Source organism: Ptychodera flava, unplaced genomic scaffold, assembly GCF_041260155.1.
Source record: "Ptychodera flava strain L36383 unplaced genomic scaffold, AS_Pfla_20210202 Scaffold_57__1_contigs__length_852473_pilon, whole genome shotgun sequence".
In the NCBI taxonomy this organism is placed as follows: Eukaryota; Metazoa; Hemichordata; class Enteropneusta; family Ptychoderidae; genus Ptychodera; species Ptychodera flava.
In genome coordinates this window covers 661,454-686,014 of record NW_027248379.1, presented here as the reverse complement: position 1 = coordinate 686,014, position 24,561 = coordinate 661,454, and the positions used below count along the sequence as shown (strand labels likewise).

The 24,561-nt window shown below is 38.2% G+C and overlaps 2 protein-coding genes across 4 annotated transcripts in view; both read left to right on the top strand.

The window, feature by feature from the left end:
* Nucleotides 1-19,395, top strand: part of LOC139128513 (uncharacterized) — a 34,262-nt gene extending 14,867 nt beyond the window's left edge. Inside the window, exons 11-28 of one of the 3 annotated variants that reach the window (XM_070694280.1) lie at nt 774-952; nt 1,042-1,198; nt 1,518-1,702; nt 1,957-2,037; nt 2,929-3,030; nt 3,324-3,452; nt 4,024-4,218; nt 4,572-4,660; nt 4,863-5,019; nt 5,517-5,671; nt 6,690-6,723; nt 7,649-7,787; nt 8,648-8,817; nt 9,310-9,406; nt 11,199-11,447; nt 12,247-12,429; nt 13,688-13,801; nt 14,972-19,395. In XM_070694280.1, the coding sequence (XP_070550381.1) occupies nt 774-952; nt 1,042-1,198; nt 1,518-1,702; nt 1,957-2,037; nt 2,929-3,030; nt 3,324-3,452; nt 4,024-4,218; nt 4,572-4,660; nt 4,863-5,019; nt 5,517-5,671; nt 6,690-6,723; nt 7,649-7,787; nt 8,648-8,817; nt 9,310-9,406; nt 11,199-11,447; nt 12,247-12,429; nt 13,688-13,801; nt 14,972-15,918 (3,362 nt within the window). In that variant the 3' untranslated portion in view covers nt 15,919-19,395. Of the gene's footprint in view, nt 1-773; nt 953-1,041; nt 1,199-1,517; nt 1,703-1,956; nt 2,038-2,928; nt 3,031-3,323; nt 3,453-4,023; nt 4,219-4,571; nt 4,661-4,862; nt 5,020-5,516; nt 5,672-6,689; nt 6,724-7,648; nt 7,788-8,647; nt 8,818-9,300; nt 9,407-11,198; nt 11,448-12,246; nt 12,430-13,687; nt 13,802-14,971 lie in introns of all 3 variants that reach the window. The other 2 variants (XM_070694281.1, XM_070694279.1) reach the window with 2 other exon arrangements.
* A 303-nt stretch (nt 19,396-19,698) lies between these two features.
* LOC139128512 (fibrinogen-binding protein-like) lies at nt 19,699-21,089 on the top strand. Its single transcript, XM_070694278.1, has 3 exons — nt 19,699-19,908; nt 20,120-20,462; nt 20,551-21,089. The coding sequence occupies exons 1-3, from the start codon at nt 19,699-19,701 to the stop codon at nt 21,087-21,089; spliced, it is 1,092 nt and encodes a 363-aa protein (XP_070550379.1).
* The last annotated feature ends 3,472 nt before the right edge of the window (nt 21,090-24,561 follow it).

Below are 24,561 nucleotides of genomic sequence, written 5' to 3'. Positions count from 1 at the left end.
ACGCTATGAATAAAATAACATGCTAATCCCGTTACGGGATTACGAGATAACGAATCGGCGGCAACTATCCCTTGAACAAAGGATCAAAGGAGTGTCCTGTATCCTTCTATTTTTTACATCCATGCAGTAACACAGTTGTAAACAGCAACACAAAATCTGACAGTGGACAGTTTATTATAAGTGATTCATCGTTTATGCAAGGATACTCAGTATAAACAAAAGTTATGTAAATACGCACAGCCTGGTTTAAGCATGGGTGAGTGGACAATGCCATACCCAGAGGAAAATGGTACCTTCCATATCACATTATGCAAGCTCCAAGCTTGGCGCTTTTTCCCATGATTCAAATTACATGGGCAACTTCCTGTACTATTTCTACCGGTTTTTGTAAAAATCATGCAAGTTATAAATGGCGAAAATAGCTTTTCCGGGGTAAGTGACCACAAAGCTAGCACATATGTAAAAATCATCCTTGGTGAACTTCCCCTTTAATTTGTGTTAGTGTACTTGTTATACTGATTTGCATGTCGACGAACGAAAGAAAGCTGACTGTTGATATATCAGTGAATATGTTGACATACACCCGAAATCAAACACACACACACATGTAAAAATATCTCGACATCATCTAGCAGATTACACAATTTTTAATTTCATTTAATTTTTCACAACATTATTTGCCAAAGTCTGCCTGATCGTGTGGAAAAATTAGATCGTAATTGTCGACGTTAGAGGCGCTATTGAACATATTTGTTTTTTTGTTTGCTGTTCAGGGCGTCTGGATGAATCGATTCCAGTGTTCTGGTCAGCAGCTGAGTCCGTAGTTTATCAACGTTATTCTATGAAATCCGATGTATGGATGTTTTCAGTACTTTGTTATGAAATACTTACATACGGCTGTGAACCTTATCAGGACTACAATCAACTTACAATAGAAGACATCATGTTCAAGGTAGGCTGTCATTTTTCAGATTTCCAGTCGTTGAAATCTTTATACGTTGTTAAAAATGTACTCAGTTAAGCTATTTTTTATTTTTCTAGATCGTTCATCATCGCTTACGTTTTAAGAAACCTGACGGTATCCATGACGACGTGTTTGAATTAATGATGCAGTGTATGGATAATGATCCGTCCAAAAGACCAGGTTTTGACGTCATCATCGAGAAATTTCGACAAATCAGCAAACGAACCGATGGAGGTGAATAGGAATTACTTTTCACTCATCCAGCTTGTATTCTGCAGATTTTCCAGTACGATATCAAAATAAAAAATGTTAAACATAAAGGCAAACTTTAACAAATCGTCGTTTCGAAATCGAAAATATATCAATCTTTGCTCGAAAAAAATTTTTAATTCAGAATATCTTTCGACATTGTCATTAGTATTTAATTCTCAGAAGGAATGGGAAATGATTACATAGTGTGTTTCTATGGTAATGTTGCTGTCTACCTTTCACAAATTTTCGCAAATTGTCACTAATTTCTCTGTCTACTCTTGATTTCTTCTAACTGTAACAGAGTCTTCAACACATCCGATCTCATCAAAGACACCAATTATGAAAGCACGTCGTCATAGCAACAACTTTACCGTGACTGATGATGAGTATGTCTATTGCACAAGCAACGATGAGATCGAGAAAAAATTAATATCAATAAACATCAAGAAAGAAAATGAATCAGACGTAAATAATGGAAATAATATGGTAAGCTCTCTCTCTCTCTCTCTCTCTCTCTCTCTCTCTCTCTCTGCGTCCAATTTATCTCGCTTAAATGCCGGGGTTACAGTGTTCAGAGATGGCGCTGGTAATGTTATGTAGGTTTTTCAATGATGCTGCTATCAAACCGTGACGCCTGTGATGAATTGAGGTATTTTTTTAAAGTACCATTTTATTCGGTCGATCTATACTGCGCATGTTCTTCCCAAAATTCAGTGATCTCAATTTCCTTTGCACACCAGATTCCTCAACCGCCTCCTGACCTACTGATACAGTCAGTACAACACCAACCAGGCAGTGAAAACGAAAGCATCGATCACGTGGTAAGTTGTGCTAGACAATCAATGGTTCATTTCAACAACGTAGCAACTTGGTTACCTTGTCAACAGATTGAAATGTTTCTCGTTGACGTCTTGGAAAGTTTCAAAACCAATTAATAAATTATCGGAAACGCATTACTAACTGTAAGCACTCTGTAACAGCCACTCTACTGTCAACATTGCCGTGACGTCATACGACGAGCTGACGTGCTTTGTGAATGTCAACATTTAAACATTAGAATTGTCGTAAAATCCATACGTTGAAATCAGCATGGAAATAATCAGATCGCAACGAAGTTGTGTTAAAGAAAACGCAAAAGACCACGACAGAAGCGCTCTCCATTGGCAAAGAGTAATTTCAGACGGTGAATTCATGGAACAGTTAAATTGGAACGCGCCTCGGGACCTGACATTCGGGCTTTCAAATTCTATCAATTCTACTCTGACCTACCACTTGTGAAGATTCATTTTAAAGCTGTTAGTGTAAGAAAATATTTCACCGTCTTACTTTTTCAAAAATACAACATTTTATTTCTTTACATAGAGTTAACACAGGGATGGCGGCCATTTTTAATTTCAAATATCTGTAAATCTTGGGTAATTTGTTTCTCTAGTACCAAAATTTACTCGATGACCCCCGGTTTTGAGCATGATTTTAAAAGACAATGGTTGAAAGATGAGGAAAGTTTGAGGAAAAATGTTAAGTCTTTCACTTTTGAAGCCCTTATCACTGTAACCAATCAATGCTATCCTTATTTCACTAACGAGAACCTGTTAACCAATCAATGCTAACCTAACATGTCAGTAGAAAGTGTTACAGGCAGTAGCATGTAGACAAGAATGGTTATTTTCACTGAAAGACACATTTACGTAAATCGATTTGATTTACTACAGATATGTATCGATGAACCATTGTGTTGCACTTGGCAATCTGTGAAAGCAGACGACATACCCACAATGCATTCGCAACTGATTGAGAACCCAACGGACCAATCGGTAAGCTTGAAATACAACGAGGAGAATCAATGATAAAACACAATTACCGAATCCAAGATTAAGATTCTAGATTATCTTGTCGGTTAAAGTTTAATTTTAATCCTGACAATTACATTAAACTGGATTTTAACAATTATGTTTCTGCTTCTTGCTAGAATTTGTCTTGTGAACATTTCACCTCAACTAAAACAGAATAATACTTAATGCTATTCCTTCAAAAGTTGATGTATTTGTTACATTATTTCATATTTCAGCTTATGTACACATTATATCTCACCATGTTCACATTCTAGCTGAACTGTTTGATGGAGAAAATACCAGAAGGCCGAGGGAGTTGGTATCTTAGTGACGTCATTCCAAGTCTGAGTTGCTGTACATACATTACAATTCCTAAGGGGCTCATATTTGGACGTCAATATATGGTACGTAATTAAAATAATGTCTTCATAGAAACGGAAAATCTGGAAAATTTCACACTATTTTCATCGCCAAGCCCATTTCATGTAAACTTCTGGTGAATGGTAGCCGGTTTTCTTGCAATATCTGATGAGTTCGCATCCAGCTGTAGTGAAACTTTGCGAGAGATAATATTGAAATTGAATTTAATGTTTAATGGTCGAAAGTCACTGACGTGTTCCCATGCACCAATAAACGTTATCAAAAATGCCTCATCTTATATTGCTAAATCTATGTGTACTTAGCTGACAATTTGAGAGCTGGGTTAAGTAAAGGTTAAACGTTAAAAGTAGTGCCGAATGAAATCTCACGACTTTAAATTTTTGCTTACCATATTAATAAAGTTGTAATTTAGAGACACTAATAAAGTACACTAATAAAGTACACTAATAAAGTACACTAATAAAGTACACTAATAAAGTACACTAATAAAGTACACTAATAAAGTACACTAATAAAGTACAAAATCACTCTCGCCACTATTTTTTTCATCGCGCGCAGAGTTCAAAATTGCCGATATCATTTATTGGTCTTCAGATTTGTGAGTACCCGGATGAAGGCGATTTAGCGAGCTATGTACTGTCAAAGCAAAGTAGCAGTGTGAATCAACTGAAACAGTTTGCCATTCAAATCACCAGCGGATTATACGAACTTCATCAGAACGGATTCATACACAGAGATATGAGGTTATCACATTGTTTTGTCTACAGAAATCAACAAGGTCAAGTACAGGTTAGCAAACCATTATGTAATCTACATATCCATACTACGTGTGTGGCACCGAGTCTATCATAACAAACAACAAAGTCCTTCTAAAGATTAATAACATAATATTTAAGTGCCAATTGCAATGATTATACCTTTGTTTTTACATTTCATTTTAATGTCTAGTAGAGATTACTCTTTGTATCGTTGTTTCAGAGTAGTCAAAAAATTTTGTTTGAAATCTCCGTTTGACAATGAATGTATCAGACACAATTGTTACAAAGACACACACTGTCATATTGATGGTTCAATGATGATGAAGTCTGACTTTCGTCAAAATGTGACAACGTAATATATTCATTCTGGTTTCTGTCCTTCAGGTCAAATTAGGACGTCTTTCAAGACTGGTCAAACTATCTCAAGAATGTCTGACTCATTTCTGCAAGGCAGAGAGTGATTCTTATAGATGGTAAGTTTTAACCAGTAAGCAGTTCCTATTTCCATAGCAACAACGGTATACACTTCAGTGAGATAGACTGAACGACTTTAGCATTAATGCAGTATTTGTACTTCAGTGAGATAGATGAACGATTTATACCATTAATGCAGCATTTGTGATCGACGATGGGATCTGAATAATCGCAGTATTTCCCGCCTTTTTGCCGTTGTAGGTCAGCACCTGAAGTTATAACATCTGGTGCATATTCCAAATCCAGCGATGTCTATAGTTTAGGTTGCGTTCTGTGGGAACTGTTCTTACACCATAGCGCACCTAAGGAAACCCCGTTGCTGCGACTTGTGCCGTATTGTTCCGTCGACGACAAAAAGGTAAATAAATTCAGATAGAATAACTTGTCTACTGTGTAATAATATCGGTGATTGGTTTGTGCACTATGTGATATTTATAAGCATTGTTTTTTTTGGTGATTTTTCAGTTTATTCCGTTGGTTCAGTGCATTCGTAAATTGCCTTTAAAAATACCGCTCAAGTTTTGACATTAAAGGGGGTGGTCGTCGGAAATGCGCGTGTTCATGCATGACATCTATATGTATCACTTCAACATAGCTGCAAATTATAAAGTATACGATATTCATTGTTAACAAGCATGTTTCAACTTTCAGCAATCGCCAACGTACCCTAGATACAGTATTTACATCGGTCGTAGGGGTCCCTGGCAACCTTTGAGCGGAGTTCCGACGACCACCCCCTTTAACATGTTGTATGAGTGTACATCAATCGACGTTAGACTGCTTTCTTAGTTTTTATATGAGTAGAATTGTGAAGAAATCCAGATGACAATACGTAAATCTTTGATGTAATTTCAGATTATAGAGTGCCATAAGCAGAGAAAATTACCAATACGGCCGCCATCTTGTCCTGAGTGGTTGTACGATTTAATATCCAAGTGTTGGTCGTTGTCGCCACAGCAACGGCCTGACGTGGCAACTGTGCTGAGAAATTTAAGTCAAGAAAATATCATGTAAGTATAAACAAACTAATCCGTTCATTGATTCAAGAATATAATAATGCCCTTACAGAAAAAGTACTTATAATCATACTTGCATTGCACAAACGTAACAAAAGTATTTGACACCATGTTCCATTCCCCGAAGCAAATGTTTTCCTGAGAAACAGCCATGGAATTTTATCCATAATTCCACACAGCATGAAACTCATAGCTTACTTTTGTTGTTTTCCTGTACCTTATTTACGCTTTGGCAATGCGAATGTCAAAAATCACTGATAGTTTTGTTGGACACACATTTTGTACCCGTTGCTGTTAACGATGTTTAACAACATCGGATTCTTTTAAGGAAATTTTTTTATTGGATTATTCGGACTAAATTTTGGCCAAGAAAAAATATTGTGCTGTTCCGATAACCCGACCTACCCTTTTTTTACCTGCCGACCCTAGACTTTTTAGAGCTACCTAAACACTGAAGTAAAAAAACAGAAAGAAAAATCCCCATAAAATCACGCGTTCGTTACTTGGCATTTGATTTTTGCTTGAACATGGATGTCTTTTATGTTTTTCTTTTTTTATATGCTGTGATGCTGGAAAAATTTGGCCAGTGTTTGACGCCTTAAACCCCTGAAAAACGCATGCTTAAAAATAAAATTAATTTGAAAATCAAATCTTTTTGCGTACCTATCTACCCTATTTTTGAAAACCATGTTATCGGAACAGCACAATTTTTTTTGCCTAATACTCATGTTGAGAGCCCTTTGCCAATATTATACACTGCCACGACTTTATATATATAGTAAATGTTGTACGAACAGACACCTTGTCCCAGATGCACATGCACGACTCTCAATTGCAACACAATTAAAAATGTATTGATGGAATTTATTACCATTTACATGATTATATGAATATTTTGTCATGACTTGAAAATAGTTGCTGGTACATCTGGCCATAAACTGATTATGCCCCGGTTACGCTGTGTGTTATCATTGTGTCCAGAGAGCTAATAAATTTTATTCACCATGTCCAGGGCCAGTTGCGGTGAAGTTCATCAAAGATCTAGGGTATGTTGACTCTTTTTTCATTGTCGTTTAATGTTTTTTGAAATGAAAATATTAAATAATGGTATGTCTACTTACCGGGAAGTACACATAGTTCCCATCATGCCAAGGTGCATGGAACCGCCAATCTCGAGTTTATCGTCTGTAGGAAGATGATTGGTGCATCTGTCAAGGCACTGTTGATATGCTCGTTGATAAATTAAAATTTGTCTTTTGTTCGGCTTTTTTGTGTCGACAATTGATAAGAGAAAGGCAGACTCGTTTTTATTTGAAACGCCTAGAAAAAACGATGAACACTATCTCGTTCTCCTAGTAAATAGAAATGTAAGCTTAAGCTTACACATTCTTTTCCCAGCCCCACAGTAAATTTTCCCTCGGGTACCACGGGACACAGTCGCACCAGCCCAGGGATAGCGCCCTCACGCTGCCAGGTGGAATAAATTTGGTCTTGACGCCCTACCCATGTACGATGTAGAAAGAAATGTTGAACTATTCTTTCCTGTATTCCCAAATTCTCGCCAATTATTTTTCTAGCGTCTATAAAAAAACAGGTATGAAAGACTTGATGGATAGAGGAAACTTTGAGAAATTCAATAACTTGTTTGTCCTTGCGTGTGTGGCCAAACGCAAATACTATATAAACCTTCGATCAAACACGCACGATAATTGCGAAACGAAGAACATCTCCACCTCTCAGAATATCCTTGAATGTTCATTGGGTGAACACATTTTGTGAACTCGTACCGAGGCACAACAAAAAGAAGCAAGGTCATGACCTAATATTCAAGCCTGCATTCGAATCACGCCCTCAGCGGAAATTAAATTATGCAGTCTCGGTAATTCCATTAGACAGTTGTCACGTTACATGGATCATAGTGACCAACTTTAAAACGGTAGTTTAATCATTTAACATTTGTCATTTGTTTAGAGTGCATCTCATCACAGACGACCATTGCCTGATCCACCCGTAGGCGGTAGTCATGGATACAGGCGACCTGACCCGATATACGAGACAATTCCAGCAGACTACAAGGACGACAAAGACGGCTGGCTTGATTTGACGGCAGGTTTGTTATTTCTCTGATAGCTCGCTAGGGACTGATCGGAGTTCAATCAAAGTGTTTTCGTCCTCCAGGAACACGGCTTCGTTTTGGAAGCTGAAACACTGAACTCCACGCCCCAAAAACGTTAGCGTTTTTTTTTATTTCTATAAATTCTACACTCGGACGCTTTATCAAGTGCACTGGCAAGGTTCTCCGTGTAACGCAGCCATGTTTAAATCCTTCGCAGATTTAATGTTATCGTGAAGGAAGCGAAAATAAGGCTCCTTGACGCTAACGGCAAACTCAGAACAAACTGTCCTGTTTGTATGGAACCAACATCAAAGGGATGTAGTTTTTTTTTTATTGCGATCGAGGCAGATCAACCGTGCACACAAGTGACTGTACACCCACAGGCGCCTGGAGTGGTCACATTCTCTTTGCTAGCTGTGATATCGCAGCGGTACTTGTGGCGTGTATCGAACGCGCTCGGGTCATTGAGGTCGTTGCCACAGTCCACGCGCTCGGGTCATTGAGGTCATCGCCACAGTCCCACAGGGACTGTGGCAACGACCTCAATGACCCGAGCGCGTTCGATACACGCCACAAGTACCGCTGCGATATCACATTCTCTTTGCATGTACCACATTGGCAATTCCAAGCAACCGTGTTCCTCAGACGATTAGGCCTTTCGGAGGACGACCGGTGCGCGGTGGGGGAGGGTAATGGTTTTGATAGTTACAGGTAACGTCATTGAAATTTCATCTTTGTTCGCGCATTTTTACAATTTTTGTGCAAATACGATGTAAACACTTTTCAAAACGATTGCACAATACAATGATCGTGATTTCACAAGCAAGGTCATAGGTCATCTCATTTTCTTGCAGCCAGAGTTTTGTACAACTATGACGCTAAAGAAGACGATGAACTGGACGTGAAAGCCGTTGACGTCATACAAATACAAGAACAAAGAAACCGTGGCTGGTGGAAATGTGAAATTAATGGAAGATCTGGCCTGTTGCCTAGCAACTACTTGGAAATCATTGGAATTGATCAGGTACTAGAGATTTCTAATCTCTTAACAAACTTTTGACTTCACATAAATTTTCTAAACATTTTGGTAAAAATGTTAATTCTAGACTGCATTTGGTATGTTGATGACTGGAGTGGTTTTATTGTACAAACAAATCCATGTGTACGCATGCGTATAGAAATACACCTATTCTGAGTTGTTTGTACCATGGTCCATTTGAATTCTGGGTTTAGCCTATTCTTCTCTGTAATAAGCCATACAGGTATGACTTTTGTTGAATTTCTCAATAAAAATGCAAGCTTGGTTATGATACGAAAATCTTATAATCAAGAAATAATAATTGTCTGCATTGCTGGGTTATAGTCTAGTCTTTTTTTAAAAACACACTGTATTGGTAGCTGTTTTTGATTACCCCACTCAAACCCCCCTCCTAAATAGAGAAAATAACTTGTCAATGTAACATACTTGAAATAGTATGTTCATTGATTTCTCTGATGAAATTTTCTGATGATACAGGCACAATGCAAGACAGACTCCATGAGAAATGATAGAATGGATGTGGATGGATATCTTGTACCTACAGGAGTTGATGGATATCTTCTTCCCAAACGAGGTGAGATGATCTTTGATGGTGTAAAATATGGATTCAATCAGCATTCCAGTCTGAAAAATTGATGGAATGTGACGTCTCCAAAACTCCTGCTTTATTTGACAGGGTTTTACATGACGCAAGATATTGCGTCTCTGACGCATAAAACCTCGACCCGTACGCTAAAAAAATAAATGTTGCGTCCCATGGGACGCAGAAAATAAACACACACATGTACATCCGTACAGTCACTGGCCGTCCCTCCATGAAATGGAATGTCCAAACATTTGCAAAGATCATTGGTCTGTTCAAAATGCAACTTCCTTATATGTAAAATCGCGGTACTATGACGCATGATAGATTTCGGCTGCTGTTTCAAATTACCAATCGGATACCTTGTAACATACATCACCAACGGTCAATGCTTATCACATGTATCATGAACGCGTTCTGATGTTGGGACTGCTTTCGCTGTGAAAACCGCCCTTTGATTGGACAATTGTCCATAACAAAGAATCAGGCATGTTTTAATCATTGCGGTTGCAAAACAACCACGTCAGTCCGATCTCAGAAAATTCTTAGGCGGTAGTGCTGGTACCAGCAGAGGCCGGCTTCATAATTCAGATACGGTATCGGAGAAAGCAGCGACGCCAGGCGATTCGGATAAAACTGATGGAACCCTACCGAATTTGCCAAAGAAGGGCCGTACATTCCAAAAAAGTTGGCTAGACAAGTTTAAATGGTTGCGTTATTTCGAAGATGGAAATGTAATGACGTGCGACGTATGTATGAAAGCTAATTCAAAGAACCCTTTTACGGATGGATGTTCTAATTTTCAGAACTCTACCCTTCCTCGGCACCAAGATTCAAGAAATCATGTTCAGAGCATCCAGATTCTGTCATTGAAGTCTAACTTTGCCTCTGCTTGTAAAGCCGCAGATGACTTGAAGTCCCGAGGTCAGAGCGATAGTATGAAGTCGTATGTCGCCCAGTTGCGTACCGTTTACCTCATAGCAAAACGCGATCTCCCAAACGACGTGTTTACAGATTTAATGCATGCCCAAAACCTGAATGGTTTGAATATTGACTACTATAAACGACCTCAAATAGTCATGGAATTTGAGGAGTGCATCGAACGCGTAATTTCCAAGTCTCTGATGGATAGCATCAGTGCGAGTGACTACATTGGTATAATGTTGGACGAGACATGCGATATCACAATTCACAATTCGCCATCTACGTAAGGTACATAGAAAATGGTGAAGCGATGGTTTCGTTTCTAGGTAATGAACATATCACGGACTGTACCGCTGCTGGAGTTGAAACTGCACTGATTGACTATTTGATTAGAAAGGGAATCTGCGATGAAAATATCCATAAAGTATACGGACTTGGCACTGACGGCGCCGCTGTCATGACGGGTCGTTTGAATTGACTGGGCGCTAAGTTGAAAGGCCGTAACCCAAATGCAAGTACATTGTTTTAAGGGAATTAAGGCAGTTACAAAATTGTCTTTTGATACCCCCCTCCCTTATATCTGAGGACTCCCTTAGCATAGGTCTCATTTATCTGATCTGTATACCTAATGTATACCTAATGTATACCTAATGTATACCTAATGTATACCTAATGTATACCTAATGTATATGCATTTCACAGCTGATGGTGTTGTAAGCAGGTTTTTAGTACGATCAATATCTCCAGTCATTAAGTACGATCAATGTCTCAAGTTATAGAAGTAAAATAGTAGAGTGTGATATTACTGTTTTAATCAATAAACTGTCATGTCAATCACTTGTTTTATTCCAACAATCAGATGTTTTCAGACCAAAGTTGAAGGCAACCTTACCTGTGACAGCCATGATTAAAACAACAAGCTCAGTGGAATTGACCAATGAGATATCAGCAGTGCAACAGCACAGTGAGGGATCAACAGAACAGACTGAAAGATTAAATGAAGATTTATCAGATCAGTGGTACAATGGAGAGAAGACAACCAGACCTGGACACAGTACAGTGGAAGGTACAACAGTCATGGCTTCTAAAAGTGAAAATCCTATTGAAGGTAAACCAATTCAATAATTATGAAATTTACAAAACATGAAAGGAGAAAGAATCCTTCAAATACAAATGAAAGTGAAGATTATGCATCAATCAATCAATCAATCAATTAGTCACAGTCAATCAATCAATCAATCAATCAATTAGTCACAGTCAATCAATCAATCAATCAACCTACCAATCAGTCAGTCACAGTCAATCAATCAAATAGTCAGTCAGTCAATAAGAATTTCTTGGCAATAATCTGGAAAGTGTTCTGACTAGTGTCAACAAGAATTGCTCAATATTGATTAAATGACATTACTGTGGTTATATTGTATTAAAAGTCATAAGTTTAAAATAGTGCTTTGCCCTTCACTGCTGTTCATCACCTACAACCTATACATCCGCTACCACTGTACATTGGTTACTGTTTTATAGCAGCAACCACTGTACATCCACTATTTCTGTATGTCCGGTACCCTGTGTACATGAATTTACATCAGCTACTGATGTGCATTAGCAACCTCTCTACATTGGCTATACTGATCTGCATCAGCTACTGTTCTACATCAGCTACCACTGTAAATAGCTTATACATCGGCTAGCTGTATGGTCTATGCTGCATGTACATCAGCAAGCATTGTACATCAGCTATTGCTGCAGCTATACCTCTCTACATTAACTATTACTCAGCTACTCAGATGTCCAAATCCAGTACAGTCCAAATCCAGGTCATATAAAGTCCAAATCCAGAATTCACATAATCTTGGTAAATATGGAGATGGATAAGACTATTTATCTTTGATTATTGTATCCCATAGTTCCCCGTTCCTGGATTTGTGCCCAGACAGATGGAAACCAAGAAAACCCATATGTGTTATCCTGTGAACCATACTATAATGTGTTACCATCACGACCAATGCCATTGCCAGGAAAACTGTCGCCAGGGAAACTAACAAGAAGTCAAAGTTTGAAGTTAAGGAAGGAGAATTTTTTCAGAGAAGGTGCTTATCAACAATCCTTATCTTTTTTGAATTAAGATATACTACCATGTATAAATCATGTATACTATAGGGTTATATACAAAATACGGCCCTGTATGGACGAGGGCTCAGTGAGTGACGTATTTGACGAGCCGAAGGCGAGTCCAATACGTCACTCACTGAGCCCGAGTCCATACAGGGCCGTATTTTGTGTATAACCCTATTATTATACACCTCCCTCCATTAATCGTCCGTATAAACTAATTCTATGGTAAATTTTGAGGGATGCGGCACGCGTGAAATGAGTGCAACGCGCGCGATCTACTGCTCCGTAGTACAAGTCCCTTGCGTTGGCACGAAGCCAATTAATTTTCAGTGCAGTACAAGCAAACTTCGCTGAATGATTTCAATTTAATTACTTTTTTAAAAATAAAAATCAATTGCATTTAGATTCAGTTTTGTGTTTAGCGTGTTTTAAACCTTATACTACGAATACGTTTTGGTGGAAGTTGTTATTATGTCTATAACTCACCGTAACATAGTTTGTTTACATCCGATAATCGCTAGGTCGAAGGTCAAACAGGTGCGTCGCGCGTCTCCCGTATTCGGGACTCCGCGTACTATACAAAATACGGAAAGTTATTGGACGGTCAAACTCCCATAGGTTACGGCAGTAGGTGTATAATAATTACTGATATACTACCATGAATAAATCATGTATACTTACAGGATATACTACCATGAATAAATCATGTATAAATCATGTATACTTACTGGATATTATTGGAAAACATGCCCTTATTGAAGTTTGTCATCATTAATTAATTGCTAGCCATGAATAATTGAACAAGATTCAGCAACAATATCTTTATTTTATAAAGCTTTTACCACCGTGGTTTGACGATGATCCCATTATTTTCTATGGTAAAGTTGGATCTCTAGAGAGGGATATGGGGGTGAAGGTCAAAATCAGCCAACTTAATGTCATGGATACACAACCTGTATCATCGATAAATTCAATGAATTTATCAGGAGTATTTTATTATCTTAAGTTCTGTGTTTCTAAACTCAGTATCAACACTTCCACTTCGGAGAGAGAAATGTTGAACTCCAAGCCACACCACCATGTGACTGTCAGTGTTAGCTTCATATTAAACTTGACCTTTGACACCAATCAGCCACGACTCCCACCAATGAAATCTCATTTACTTTAATTATTCAAGATTTCTTTTCTTTGAATAGATTTGTAACCGATTTGATGTTGACCTTGACCTTACAGAGAGAAGTATGAGTTACCAAGAATGTACTGAGGACAGTCATTATCAAGTTCCAAAACAATTCCATGTCAAAGGTCAAAGTGAGGTGATGTCACAAACTCAACACTTTACAACAGGTAGGTTATTTACCTTTGGGGTCAAAATAATAACACCTTCATTATTATTTGTAAAATATGTCAATATTGACAATATTTGCCAGTTTGAGTCTACTTTGAGATTATTTGTACTCATGAATTTGTTATTTCATATGCGTTCAAATTTTGCATTCATTCATTCATTCTTATTAATATATAAAACATTAATTCAGCAACCCTCTTTCATGTGTATCATTGACAGTCATGTATGTCACTGACAGTCATGTATGTCACTGACAGCCGTGTATGTCACTGACAGTCATGTATGTCACTGACAGCCGTGTATGTAACTGACAGTCATGTATGTAACTGACAGTCATGTATGTCACTGACAGTCATGTATGTCACTGACATTCATGTATGTAACTTACAGTCATGTAAATATGTCACTGACAGTTGCATGTGTAACTGACAGTCATGTCTGTCACTGACAGTCGTGGTAGTCACTGACAGTCATGTATGTCACTGACAGTCATGGCATGTACTGACAGTCACATCACATCAGTTTCTGATGCTGACATGAATTCAAATTCTAGAAATACAGAAATTCTGCTGGTGTACTTGCTGGATTATTCATTACAAGAGTGTTAGAAAACAATAAAATTGTACGGCAACCTTTCGATAACAGACAATTTAGAGATTTTTGCTAATTTGGCCGTTGCATTTACCAAAACTTAATGCTTACATTGTATGCAGAGATTGTATCAAGGCAAGATGCTTAAGATGCAAACAGAAACACTTTACATTAATATTTGAAACAAAGATTATCTATATCCAGTGTATCAAGAAATACATTGAAGTCTGTAAACTGTACTTTCAAGAAGACAGACTAATGTCAGTAGAATTCACTGGTAGTACATTCTATTTAGATTTCAAATTTGCAGACAGAAATATTATGGACCTTTTCCATGACATATTTTGGATTCAAGAATGAAAGAGTACCGTACAACTTGTCATGTCTTTTTGCTGAGGGTTAAAGATGGAGTGTTAGTTAAAATGTAAAAAATGACTGCAATGAATTGTGGGTGGCTTTTGCTCTTGATGAGTAAATAGTCAATTGTCTTTTCAGAACAGTTACCTGTAGCAGCTGTAAGTAGCTGACTCCCCATGACCTAAAGTAATCTGCTATCTTATTTCTTTCTTCATTTTCAGATGTTGCACACACCAGACAGAATTCAAATGAAAACCTAAGTACTGCAGACCAAATGCCACAGACATCAACGCCGCAGACATCAACGCCGCAGACGCCACCAAAGTCAACAAAGTGTAAAGAAATGCAGAAAGAATGTCAGATTTTGATGAAAAAATTTGCTCCATTACCGAAACCACCAGAAAATGTCAGAATGGAATCTAGAGAGAAATGTCCTGGCTGTTCTACTGACTTTGCAAAAAGTATCTACAAAAATTTCACGCCATTTTATGAAAATTTGCAATACCATCAAGACCAACAAAATATTTCACAATCAGTTGGCAAACCAAGTGACAATAGCATACCGACCAATGAAATGTCTTCTCCAGATGGTAACCATAGCAATGAGAATGTCAATGAAGGCATTACTATGACAACAGCTGACCCTGATCAAACAATACAATCACAAACTAACAGTACTAGAGATAGTGAAAACAATTCTCACTTCAAGACAAACACAGATGGTCACTTAACCTCACTAAGAACTCAAGACCATCAGAACTCATCTCACCTTGATGTGAGTTATTCTAAGGTCAAAGGTCAAAAGTCAAAAGATGATATTTCAGTGTCTGTAAAATCCAAGAAAGCAGCGTTCTGCAGAAGTCTTAGTTTCAGTTCTCTGCCTGAAGCAGCTTTATCAGAAAGCTCAGATTCTATTGGTGGAAACCCTGACAGATGCCAGGTCAAAGGTCACAAGAGGAGAGCCTCTTTCTCATCACCAATAAGGGCTTTTGGTTCATCGTTGTCTGAAAAATCTAGTGAAAGTAAATCTGTGGATAAGAATTCCAATGTAAATCCTTCGTCTTCCAAAAAACTTCCATTCCTTAAAGGTGGATTGTTGCCGTCACCAAGTATGCTGAGAAGATCTTTCAGAAGATCATTCAGTAGATCTTCAAAGAAAGATAATTAAGATGATGACAGGTCAAAGCAAACATTTACACAGAAAATAACGCAATGTAATGCCATAAACATGAAACTTTGATTTTTATTTCTTGTGATTACATGCATCACTTCATGATATTGTATCCAACATTATTATACATCGACCATCGAGAACAAGTGAATTTTGCGTGTGCTAAAAATGCCGTACGGAACGCTTGTTCCGTAACACGTACGGTTTCAAGGCGCCCCATTCCCTACGGCTGTATGTGCGCGTTCACTGTGGAACGGTTTCAAGGGACCCTTCGAACGAGTGCCAGAACAAGTGTCGCGCGCGCTCTGTACGTACGTGTGTAGTGCACACACTCCAAAGTTTACAGAAGCGCGTCCGAGAGTAGCGTTCCACACTGGCGCGATAAAATCGGAAGAAAAATTGTTGACATAGCACGAAAACGGTAACTACTCTGACATTTTGATGCCCCAGTCAGTAATGTAAAATGTATAATGATAAGGTTATTACGAAAATACCGCAAAGGATGCACTCGGACATTGGCGCCGCGCATCGCCCTCCGTTTCGCGTCGGGCGATACGCTGCACCAATGTCCTCGTGCATCCTTTGCAGTATTTTCGTAATAACCTCATATTATCATTTGCCATAATCTTCCCAAACAAATGGCTGAAACACAGACTAAATGACACACAATATCATGTCACTTATATATTTATAGACTGTATGATAAAGATACATTTTTTCCAAAAAAAATACAAAATACCAAAGAACACATAAACTGCTTCCATTGAGAAAAAAACTGTCACAGCAATAGTCCCATGAAAAGTGATTTTGTGAAAAAATATGGCTTAACTTTTACCAAAGATCACATAGTGAAAAGCAAGCTTATGACATCAATAATTTTTTTTTTTCATTTTGATGGAAAATGTTTCCTTGAAGTGAATAATGTTGGACATGGTATTTGTGAAAGATTTCAGTTTTGTTTCACATCAATATGAATCTATAAAAATGAAATATGTTTTATTTAACAATGTACATTTTGTAAAAAATAACTGTCAGATTTTAGTTTGTGTAAATGATGATATTATAGATCAATATTGAAGACTTTTCATGTCTGTATTGTAAATAGTTTATATTGCAAATTACTGATAAAACTATGATAGTATCAATAATTGAAATTGACATTATCTGTGTTTATGGCACTTAGTGGATTTAATATCAATATCAATATTTTGTGCTGAATTTGTCAACCCTTTGCACCCTGACCCCCTGGTGACCTATGATGTCACACAGACATTTATTTCCGAGCTGGGTTCAAAGGGTTAATATGTTACAGATAAACTCTTATGGGTCAGCTGGTACGTGCTAGCATTTTCTGACAAAATAAATGGAATAAAACACAAAGAAGGGTCTTATTTGGGACAGTGCAATAGAGTATAGCAAACGTGTTGGAAGACTGAGTTCAGAGATTGACGTTTAAATGTTAACTATGGTTTAATTGGACGTACTTACATGAAAATACATATTAACTGGTTTGAATCAAAATATAAAATGACCTAATGCTGTTGTTTGAATAATTTATTTTCTTCAAGTGCCCAGTGCTCAGTGGAAATCCAAGCAACTACAAAGATACTGTTAACAAGTTGAGAAGTAAAGAGTGTCAAATAACAGCACAAATCTCATCAAATTTGACAAGAGAATGAGTGTTGGTTTATTGGACACTAAAGCTATCATATAGAATCAGCCTGTAAGTTCACATACAAGTTACTGATCAACAGCTGTCAATGCCTCAGTTATGTTTGAAAAAATTATGTGTTTACGTTTTACATCTTACAGTGTGTATCTTTTGGTGGAATTGGAGCATGGTCAGGTTTTTTCTCAATATCATGTCGGGGTCGCTCTTTTTGGCACTCAGAGCAAGATCAAAGGTCAATTGATAGAAAATTATGCTGCTGTGTGCTCGGCCATGTCCAATCAGAAATTTCAAAGTTTTAGATCAAGTACAGGAACAGATATTTGTCATCAAAAATATATTCTGTATTTGTCTCATTTTTTGTCCTTTTAATAATTCCCTGTATTAACAAAATCTTGTAAATGTTTTAATAGTTTTGTAGTAATATCTTGATATTCAGATATTCAAGTGTTACTTGAACTCAGTCCACTGTTCTCCCTAGGAGAAGACTAACAATACTGATTATATCCGTGCATTTATACATTTGAAAATTAAAGAAATGCTAAATTTTGATGATTTTTTCATTATTTTTATTTTGTATTCAATTGCAAGTTCTTATTCTACTCCCAAAGAATCACCCTCTATATAGATTGTCAACAGAGCATATATAAGTGTGAAATGCATAATTATTGTTTACATTTGAAATTTAGTCTGGACCAGAAGTAACTTGTCAACAAGAACATGCAGTTTACACATGTACAGGCTGGGTTGACAAGCTGAATACCGTCTATATCAACATGCCTTTTGGTGTTGAACAAGGAATTATTGCTGACATTTAAACCAAATATAGTGTAAAAACCATCCTATGTTAAAATTACTGGCCCTTTAACGTACAGTCAATGGTATTGTCATGCAAATTTCTATGGTGAACACTGCTGACTCTCCTTGATTTGTCTAATTAATGTCATGGTCTATTCATCAAATAATCTTACCTATTGCTACCGTGGGTTACCTCCAATGATAAACACAATAATAAAGAATTGTAACATTGCTGAATTTGAATAACATACCTGTAAGCAGTTCAATTGTAACATTGCTGAATTTGAATAACATACCTGTAAGCAGTTCAATTGTAACATTGCTGAATTTGAATAACATACCTGTAAGCAGTTCAATTGTAACATTGCTGAATTTGAATAACATACCTGTAAGTAGTTCAATTGTAACATTGCTGAATTTGAATAACATACCTGTAAGTAGTTCAATTGTAACATTGCTGAATTTGAATAACATACCTGTAAGCAGTTCAATTGTAACATTGCTGAATTTGAATAACATACCTGTAAGTAGTTCAATTGTAACATTGCTGAATTCGAATAACATACCTGTAAGCAGTTCAATTGTAACATTGCTGAATTCGAATAATATCTGTAAGTAGTTCAATTGTAACATCGCTGAATTCGAATAACATACCTGTAAGCAGTTCAATTGTAACATTGCTGAATTCGAATAACATACCTGTAAGCAGTAATTGTAACATTGCTGAATTCGAATAATATACGTGTAAGCAGTTCAGTGATTTCTCTTTAAGCCTTTATTATGCTGTTTTAAGCCTTGTAAATGTGCTGTTGGTTTACCATGAACGGTGTGTTATTTTTTCTCCACATATTTCACTTAAAAAATACAGAGTATGAAACATTTATTGTATTACATCACGTTCAACAAAAGACAGAATTGTTCTAGGACTGTACATTACTCTGAAGAAACCTTCTATTATGAAACACCTTACTTTAACAAGATAATAAACTTTTTTTATTGTATTTGAATTTTTTTGAATCCAGTCATTTTGATATACTGTCATTGTATTTATATGGTGATTGGAAATATAGAAAATTAAATTTCTCTGTTTAGTTAAATTGATTTTTTATCATGGGTATTCATTTTTCATTGCGTTTGTCTGAACAGCTTTTCAGCCTCAGGGTCTCAGAAGATAAATCTTTCCACTCATAAAATGTGACTATCTACATGATATATATCTTAAAGACGATAAACGGTTGACAGACTGTCTACATGACAGTGTGACTGTCTACTTGACAATTTATAATGATCAATGTGACCTCTACATGACAATGACTGTCAACACGACAGTGAACGTGACGGTCCACACGACAGTGAATGTGACAGTCCACAGGACAGTGAGTGTAACAGTCCACAGGACAGTGAATGTCACAGTCTACACGACAGTGAATGTGACAGTCTACATGACAGTGAATGTGACAGTCCACAGGACAGTGAGTGTGACAGTCCACGCGACAGTGAATGTGACAGTCCACATGACAGTGAGTGTGACAGTCCACACAACAGTGAATGTGACAGTCTACACGGCAGTAAATGTGACAGTCTGCACGACAATGAATGTGACAGTCTGCACGACAGTAAAGTGACAGTCTGCACGACAGTGAATGTGACAGTGCACAGGACAGTGAGTGTGACAGTCCAGAGGACAGTGAATGTCACAGTCTACACGACAATGAATGTCACAATCCACAGGACAGTGAATGTGACAGTCCACACGACAGTGAATGTGACAGTCCACACGACAGTGAATGTGACAGTCCACAGGACAGTGAGTGTGACAGTCCACACAACAGTGAATGTGACAGTGCACACAACATTGAATGTGACAGTCCACAGGCCAGTGAATGTGACAGTCCACACGACAGTGAGTGTGAAAGTCCACAGGCCAGTGAGTGTGACAGTCCACACAACAGTGAATGTGACAGTCCACACGACAGGAATGTGACAGTCTACACGACAGTGACTGTGAAAGTCCACACAACTGTGAATGTGACAGTGCACATGACAGTGAATGTCACAGTCCACAGGACAGTGAGTGTGGCAGTCTACACGACAGTGAATGTGACAGTCCACACGACAGTGAATTGACAGTCCACATGACAGTGAATGTGACAGTCTACAAGGCAGTGAATGTGACAGTCCACACGACAGTGAATGTGACAGTCTATACGACAGTGAATGTGACAGTCCACACGACAGTGAATGTGACAGTCCACACGACAGTGAATGTGACAGTCCACACGACAGTGAATGTGACAGTCCACACGACAGTGAATGTGACAGTCCACACCACAGTGAATGTGACAGTCCACACGGCAGTGAATGTGACAGTCCACAGGACAGTGAATGTGACAGTCCACACGACAGTGAATGTGACAGTCCACACGACAGTGAATGTGACAGTCCACAGGCCAGTGAATGTGACAGTCCACACGACAGTGAGTGTGAAAGTCCACAGGCCAGTGAATGTGACAGTCCACACGACAGGAATGTGACAGTCTACACGACAGTGACTGTGACAGTCCACACAACTGTGAATGTGACAGTCCACACAACAGTGAATGTGACAGTGCACACGACAGTGAATGTCACTGTCCATAGGACAGTGAGTGTGGCAGTCTACACGACAGTGAATGTGACAGTCCACACGACAGTGAATTGACAGTCCACATGACAGTGAATGTGACAGTCTACAAGGCAGTGAATGTGACAGTCCACACGAGAGTGAATGTGACAGCTCCATACGACAGTGAATGTGACAGTCCACATGACAGTGAATGTGACAGTCCACACGACAGTGAATGTGACAGTCCACACGACAGTGAATGTGACAGTCCACACGACAGTGAATGTGACAGTCCACACGGCAGTGACTGTGACAGTCCACATGACAGTGAATGTGAATGTGACAGTCCTCACGGCAGTGAATGTGAGTCTACACGACAGTGAATGTGACAGCCCACACGGCAGTGAGTGTGACAGTCCAGAGGACGTGAGTGTGACAGTCCACAGGACAGTGAATGTGACAGTCCACTCGACCAGTGAATGTCACAGCCCACATGACAGTGAATGTGACAGTCCACACGACAGTAAATGTCACAGTCTACACGACAGTGAATGTCACAGTCAACTCGACAGTGAATGTCACAGTCCACCCAACAGTGAATGTCACAGTCTACACGACAGTGAATGTGACAGTCCACCCAACAGTGAATGTCACAGTCCACACAACAGTGAATGTGACAGTCCACACGACAGTGAATGTCACAGTCCACACAACAGTGAATGTGACAGTCCACACAACAGTGAATGTGACAGTCCACACAACAGTGAATGTGACAGTCCACACAACAGTGAATGTGACAGTGCACACAACAGTGAATGTGACAGTCTAAACGACAGTGAATGTGACAGTCTACATAACAGTGAATGTGACAGTCTTCGTGACAATAATGATCAACCTAATGTCTTCATGACACTGTAACTCTTTTACATGACAAAAAAACTGTCAACATTACATTTTCCAATTGTCCCCGAGGTTAGCGTTCGCCCAGTTAAAGCGATGAAATTCGTTTCTTCGCTTCGATTAAGTGTGTGTGTGCGATGTATGATAGTGAGCATGCGTGCGTGAGTGCTTCACGAACTCTACAACGTGTTGAGCGGTCTCAGTCAGAAAAATGTAACAACTTAGCCGGCTATTGAACCACCCTTTTTTAGGAGTGGAGATTAGCCGAGTGGTTCTGTCTGTGGCCTCTCAGCTAGGCGACTGATGCCGCATGTTGTGGGTTCGAATCCGATTGAAAACTATCCGTAATTTCGTCAAAAGATTAAAGAAAAGTAATTTCGGGTGCTTTTTGTTTCATATTCTGATACATTCCGTTCATTGTTTGATATCCAGGTGATATTTTTCAGCCATTCCATTCATACATTGTTTCCAGCAAACGGCGCTACGTCTGCCGCTAGGTCACTTCTTTGTCTTGTTGAAACTTGTACATTTATACCTCCTGTTTGTGATTAATAATTAATCCATGAGTGACTGTGGTGTATTTACAAAGACTCAATCTTTGTTCAAAAGTAAAGTTGTGAAAAAAAATCCAAAAAGTGCGCATGCTAGCACCCATGCATAAAATACCAACTCTCACAATTGTTTCAACATTTACATGTAAAGTACTAGAGTACGATGTTACTGTAACATTACAAAGATATGTGTGGTTTTATAGAATCTAAGATGGCCATATGTTATTTGTTCATCTAATTCACTAACATTTCGATGTCACTGTGTCATGATAGCAATCTAAGGTTATCATGGCTTTCTACGCTCAGTACAGCTATTTTTCATGTACGCTCCTCACTAATCCGAAAACCATTGAACTCCTCGTCCATTGATTCACGGACTAATATCGGGCGTTGTTGCGAGTTTGACTACCCCTACCCCCAACCCCCTGAATAGTAAGTACATTATTTGTTAAAGTAACAGTCAAATTTAGGCTCGCGAATTCGGCACTCCAAAGCCTCGTGTTGGGTGATGTATCGTGTAGACTTCAACGATGTTATCAAGTTGTGGAAATTAACGTGATAATAGGGTTTGGAAGGTCGTGCCATCAGTCTGTAGTTTCAACTGCTTCACTCTGAACTTGAAATTTTATCGAGAAATTTAAAAAACTGTGTCGTTAAATAGACTGTTTACAGTGCGTATATTAATATTCGTATATGCAAAATTAATTCATCAATATTTGTAATGTATGCATAGCTTGAGATGATAAATTGTTATCACTAGAGATTATTTATGTATCTTCTCAATGGTTTTGGTGATGACGTCACACCTACAAATATTTTATGACAGTCGTATGTGATAAACTTCACTTAAAGATAAAACTCACATTTTACTGTGAACACTTCAAAATGATTTAAAGTCGAATTATCTTCAAATCTGTTGACTCGGGCTGTCAGATTAGAATATAGCTTTTAATATCGGGTTATTGTGGAGTCGTTTCAGATGTGAACAAAGTACGGGCTATTGTCAAATCATACTAGGTGTCGACAATAAGTGATTTTTTGCACGTAATACCTGCAAACATCGCCAATTCCAGTAGTGCTTGGCATACAGCGTAACACAACGAGTCAGTACACTTATTTCATGAAACGTGATAATTCGTCAATCTGCCACTAAAATCGGGATTTGAAACATACTGAAGATACAGAAGATTTTCAACTCACTTACAGTAGCTGGAATGGTGTCAATGGACGGACGATCACTGTTACGTCTTTTTGTCTGAGGGTACGCACTGCTCTTTTAGTACGTTGTTCGTCATTGTCAACTCTTTGAAGTGAGTACTCTTATCGTGTTCTTTTAAAAACCATAATCTTTATTTCTAATGAATTCTCTTCTCGTTTTTGAGCAGAATTGGGATTTTTCTCATCATTGATTCAACACTCATGTCACATCGTGGGCTTGAACCCTGTATCAATTAGTGTAATCTGCTGTGTCAGATTTTACAACCACGAGAATTATCTTACTATACTACCGACCTGTCATTTCTGACGGCTTTTTACATGCAGTGTTTTGAAAGACTGACCTAGCTGATCAATGAATAACTAAGTCACAAACTGTTAACCACAGTGTGTATATCGGACCAGATACACTCATGTACATATACAGATATAGGGAATGTTTATCACAATCACCTTGACCTTGCTGTGACGTCACAGTGTGTAGCAGTTTACATATATTCATTTACACGTGATCACGTTCATTTTCAAGGCAAACCACTTTTCTTCACCCGGTTACGTTTTGAAGACCCCTTTCAAAGATTGGAGATAAGTTCACAGGATATCATTTCAAACTGACTCTGTTCATAGCGGTGACTGATAATTTGGCATTAAGGTTCCAAGACAATAAATTGACCTTTTTAAGCTAACAATTATCCAGTGGTCAAGAAGCTCAGAACCCCGTAAATGATATATTTTCGGAAAGCCCAGATATAGGGGAACATTTTGCTTATCATAGTGTCACCATTGTTTACATAACTATCACGTGACAGGTAATTTGCATAACCTTTCAGAAAGCGGTTTTCCCTTTGTTTTGTTTCAATGCTTTGAGATATGTGGCTGAAATTTGTGTGAGTGCAAGCTGT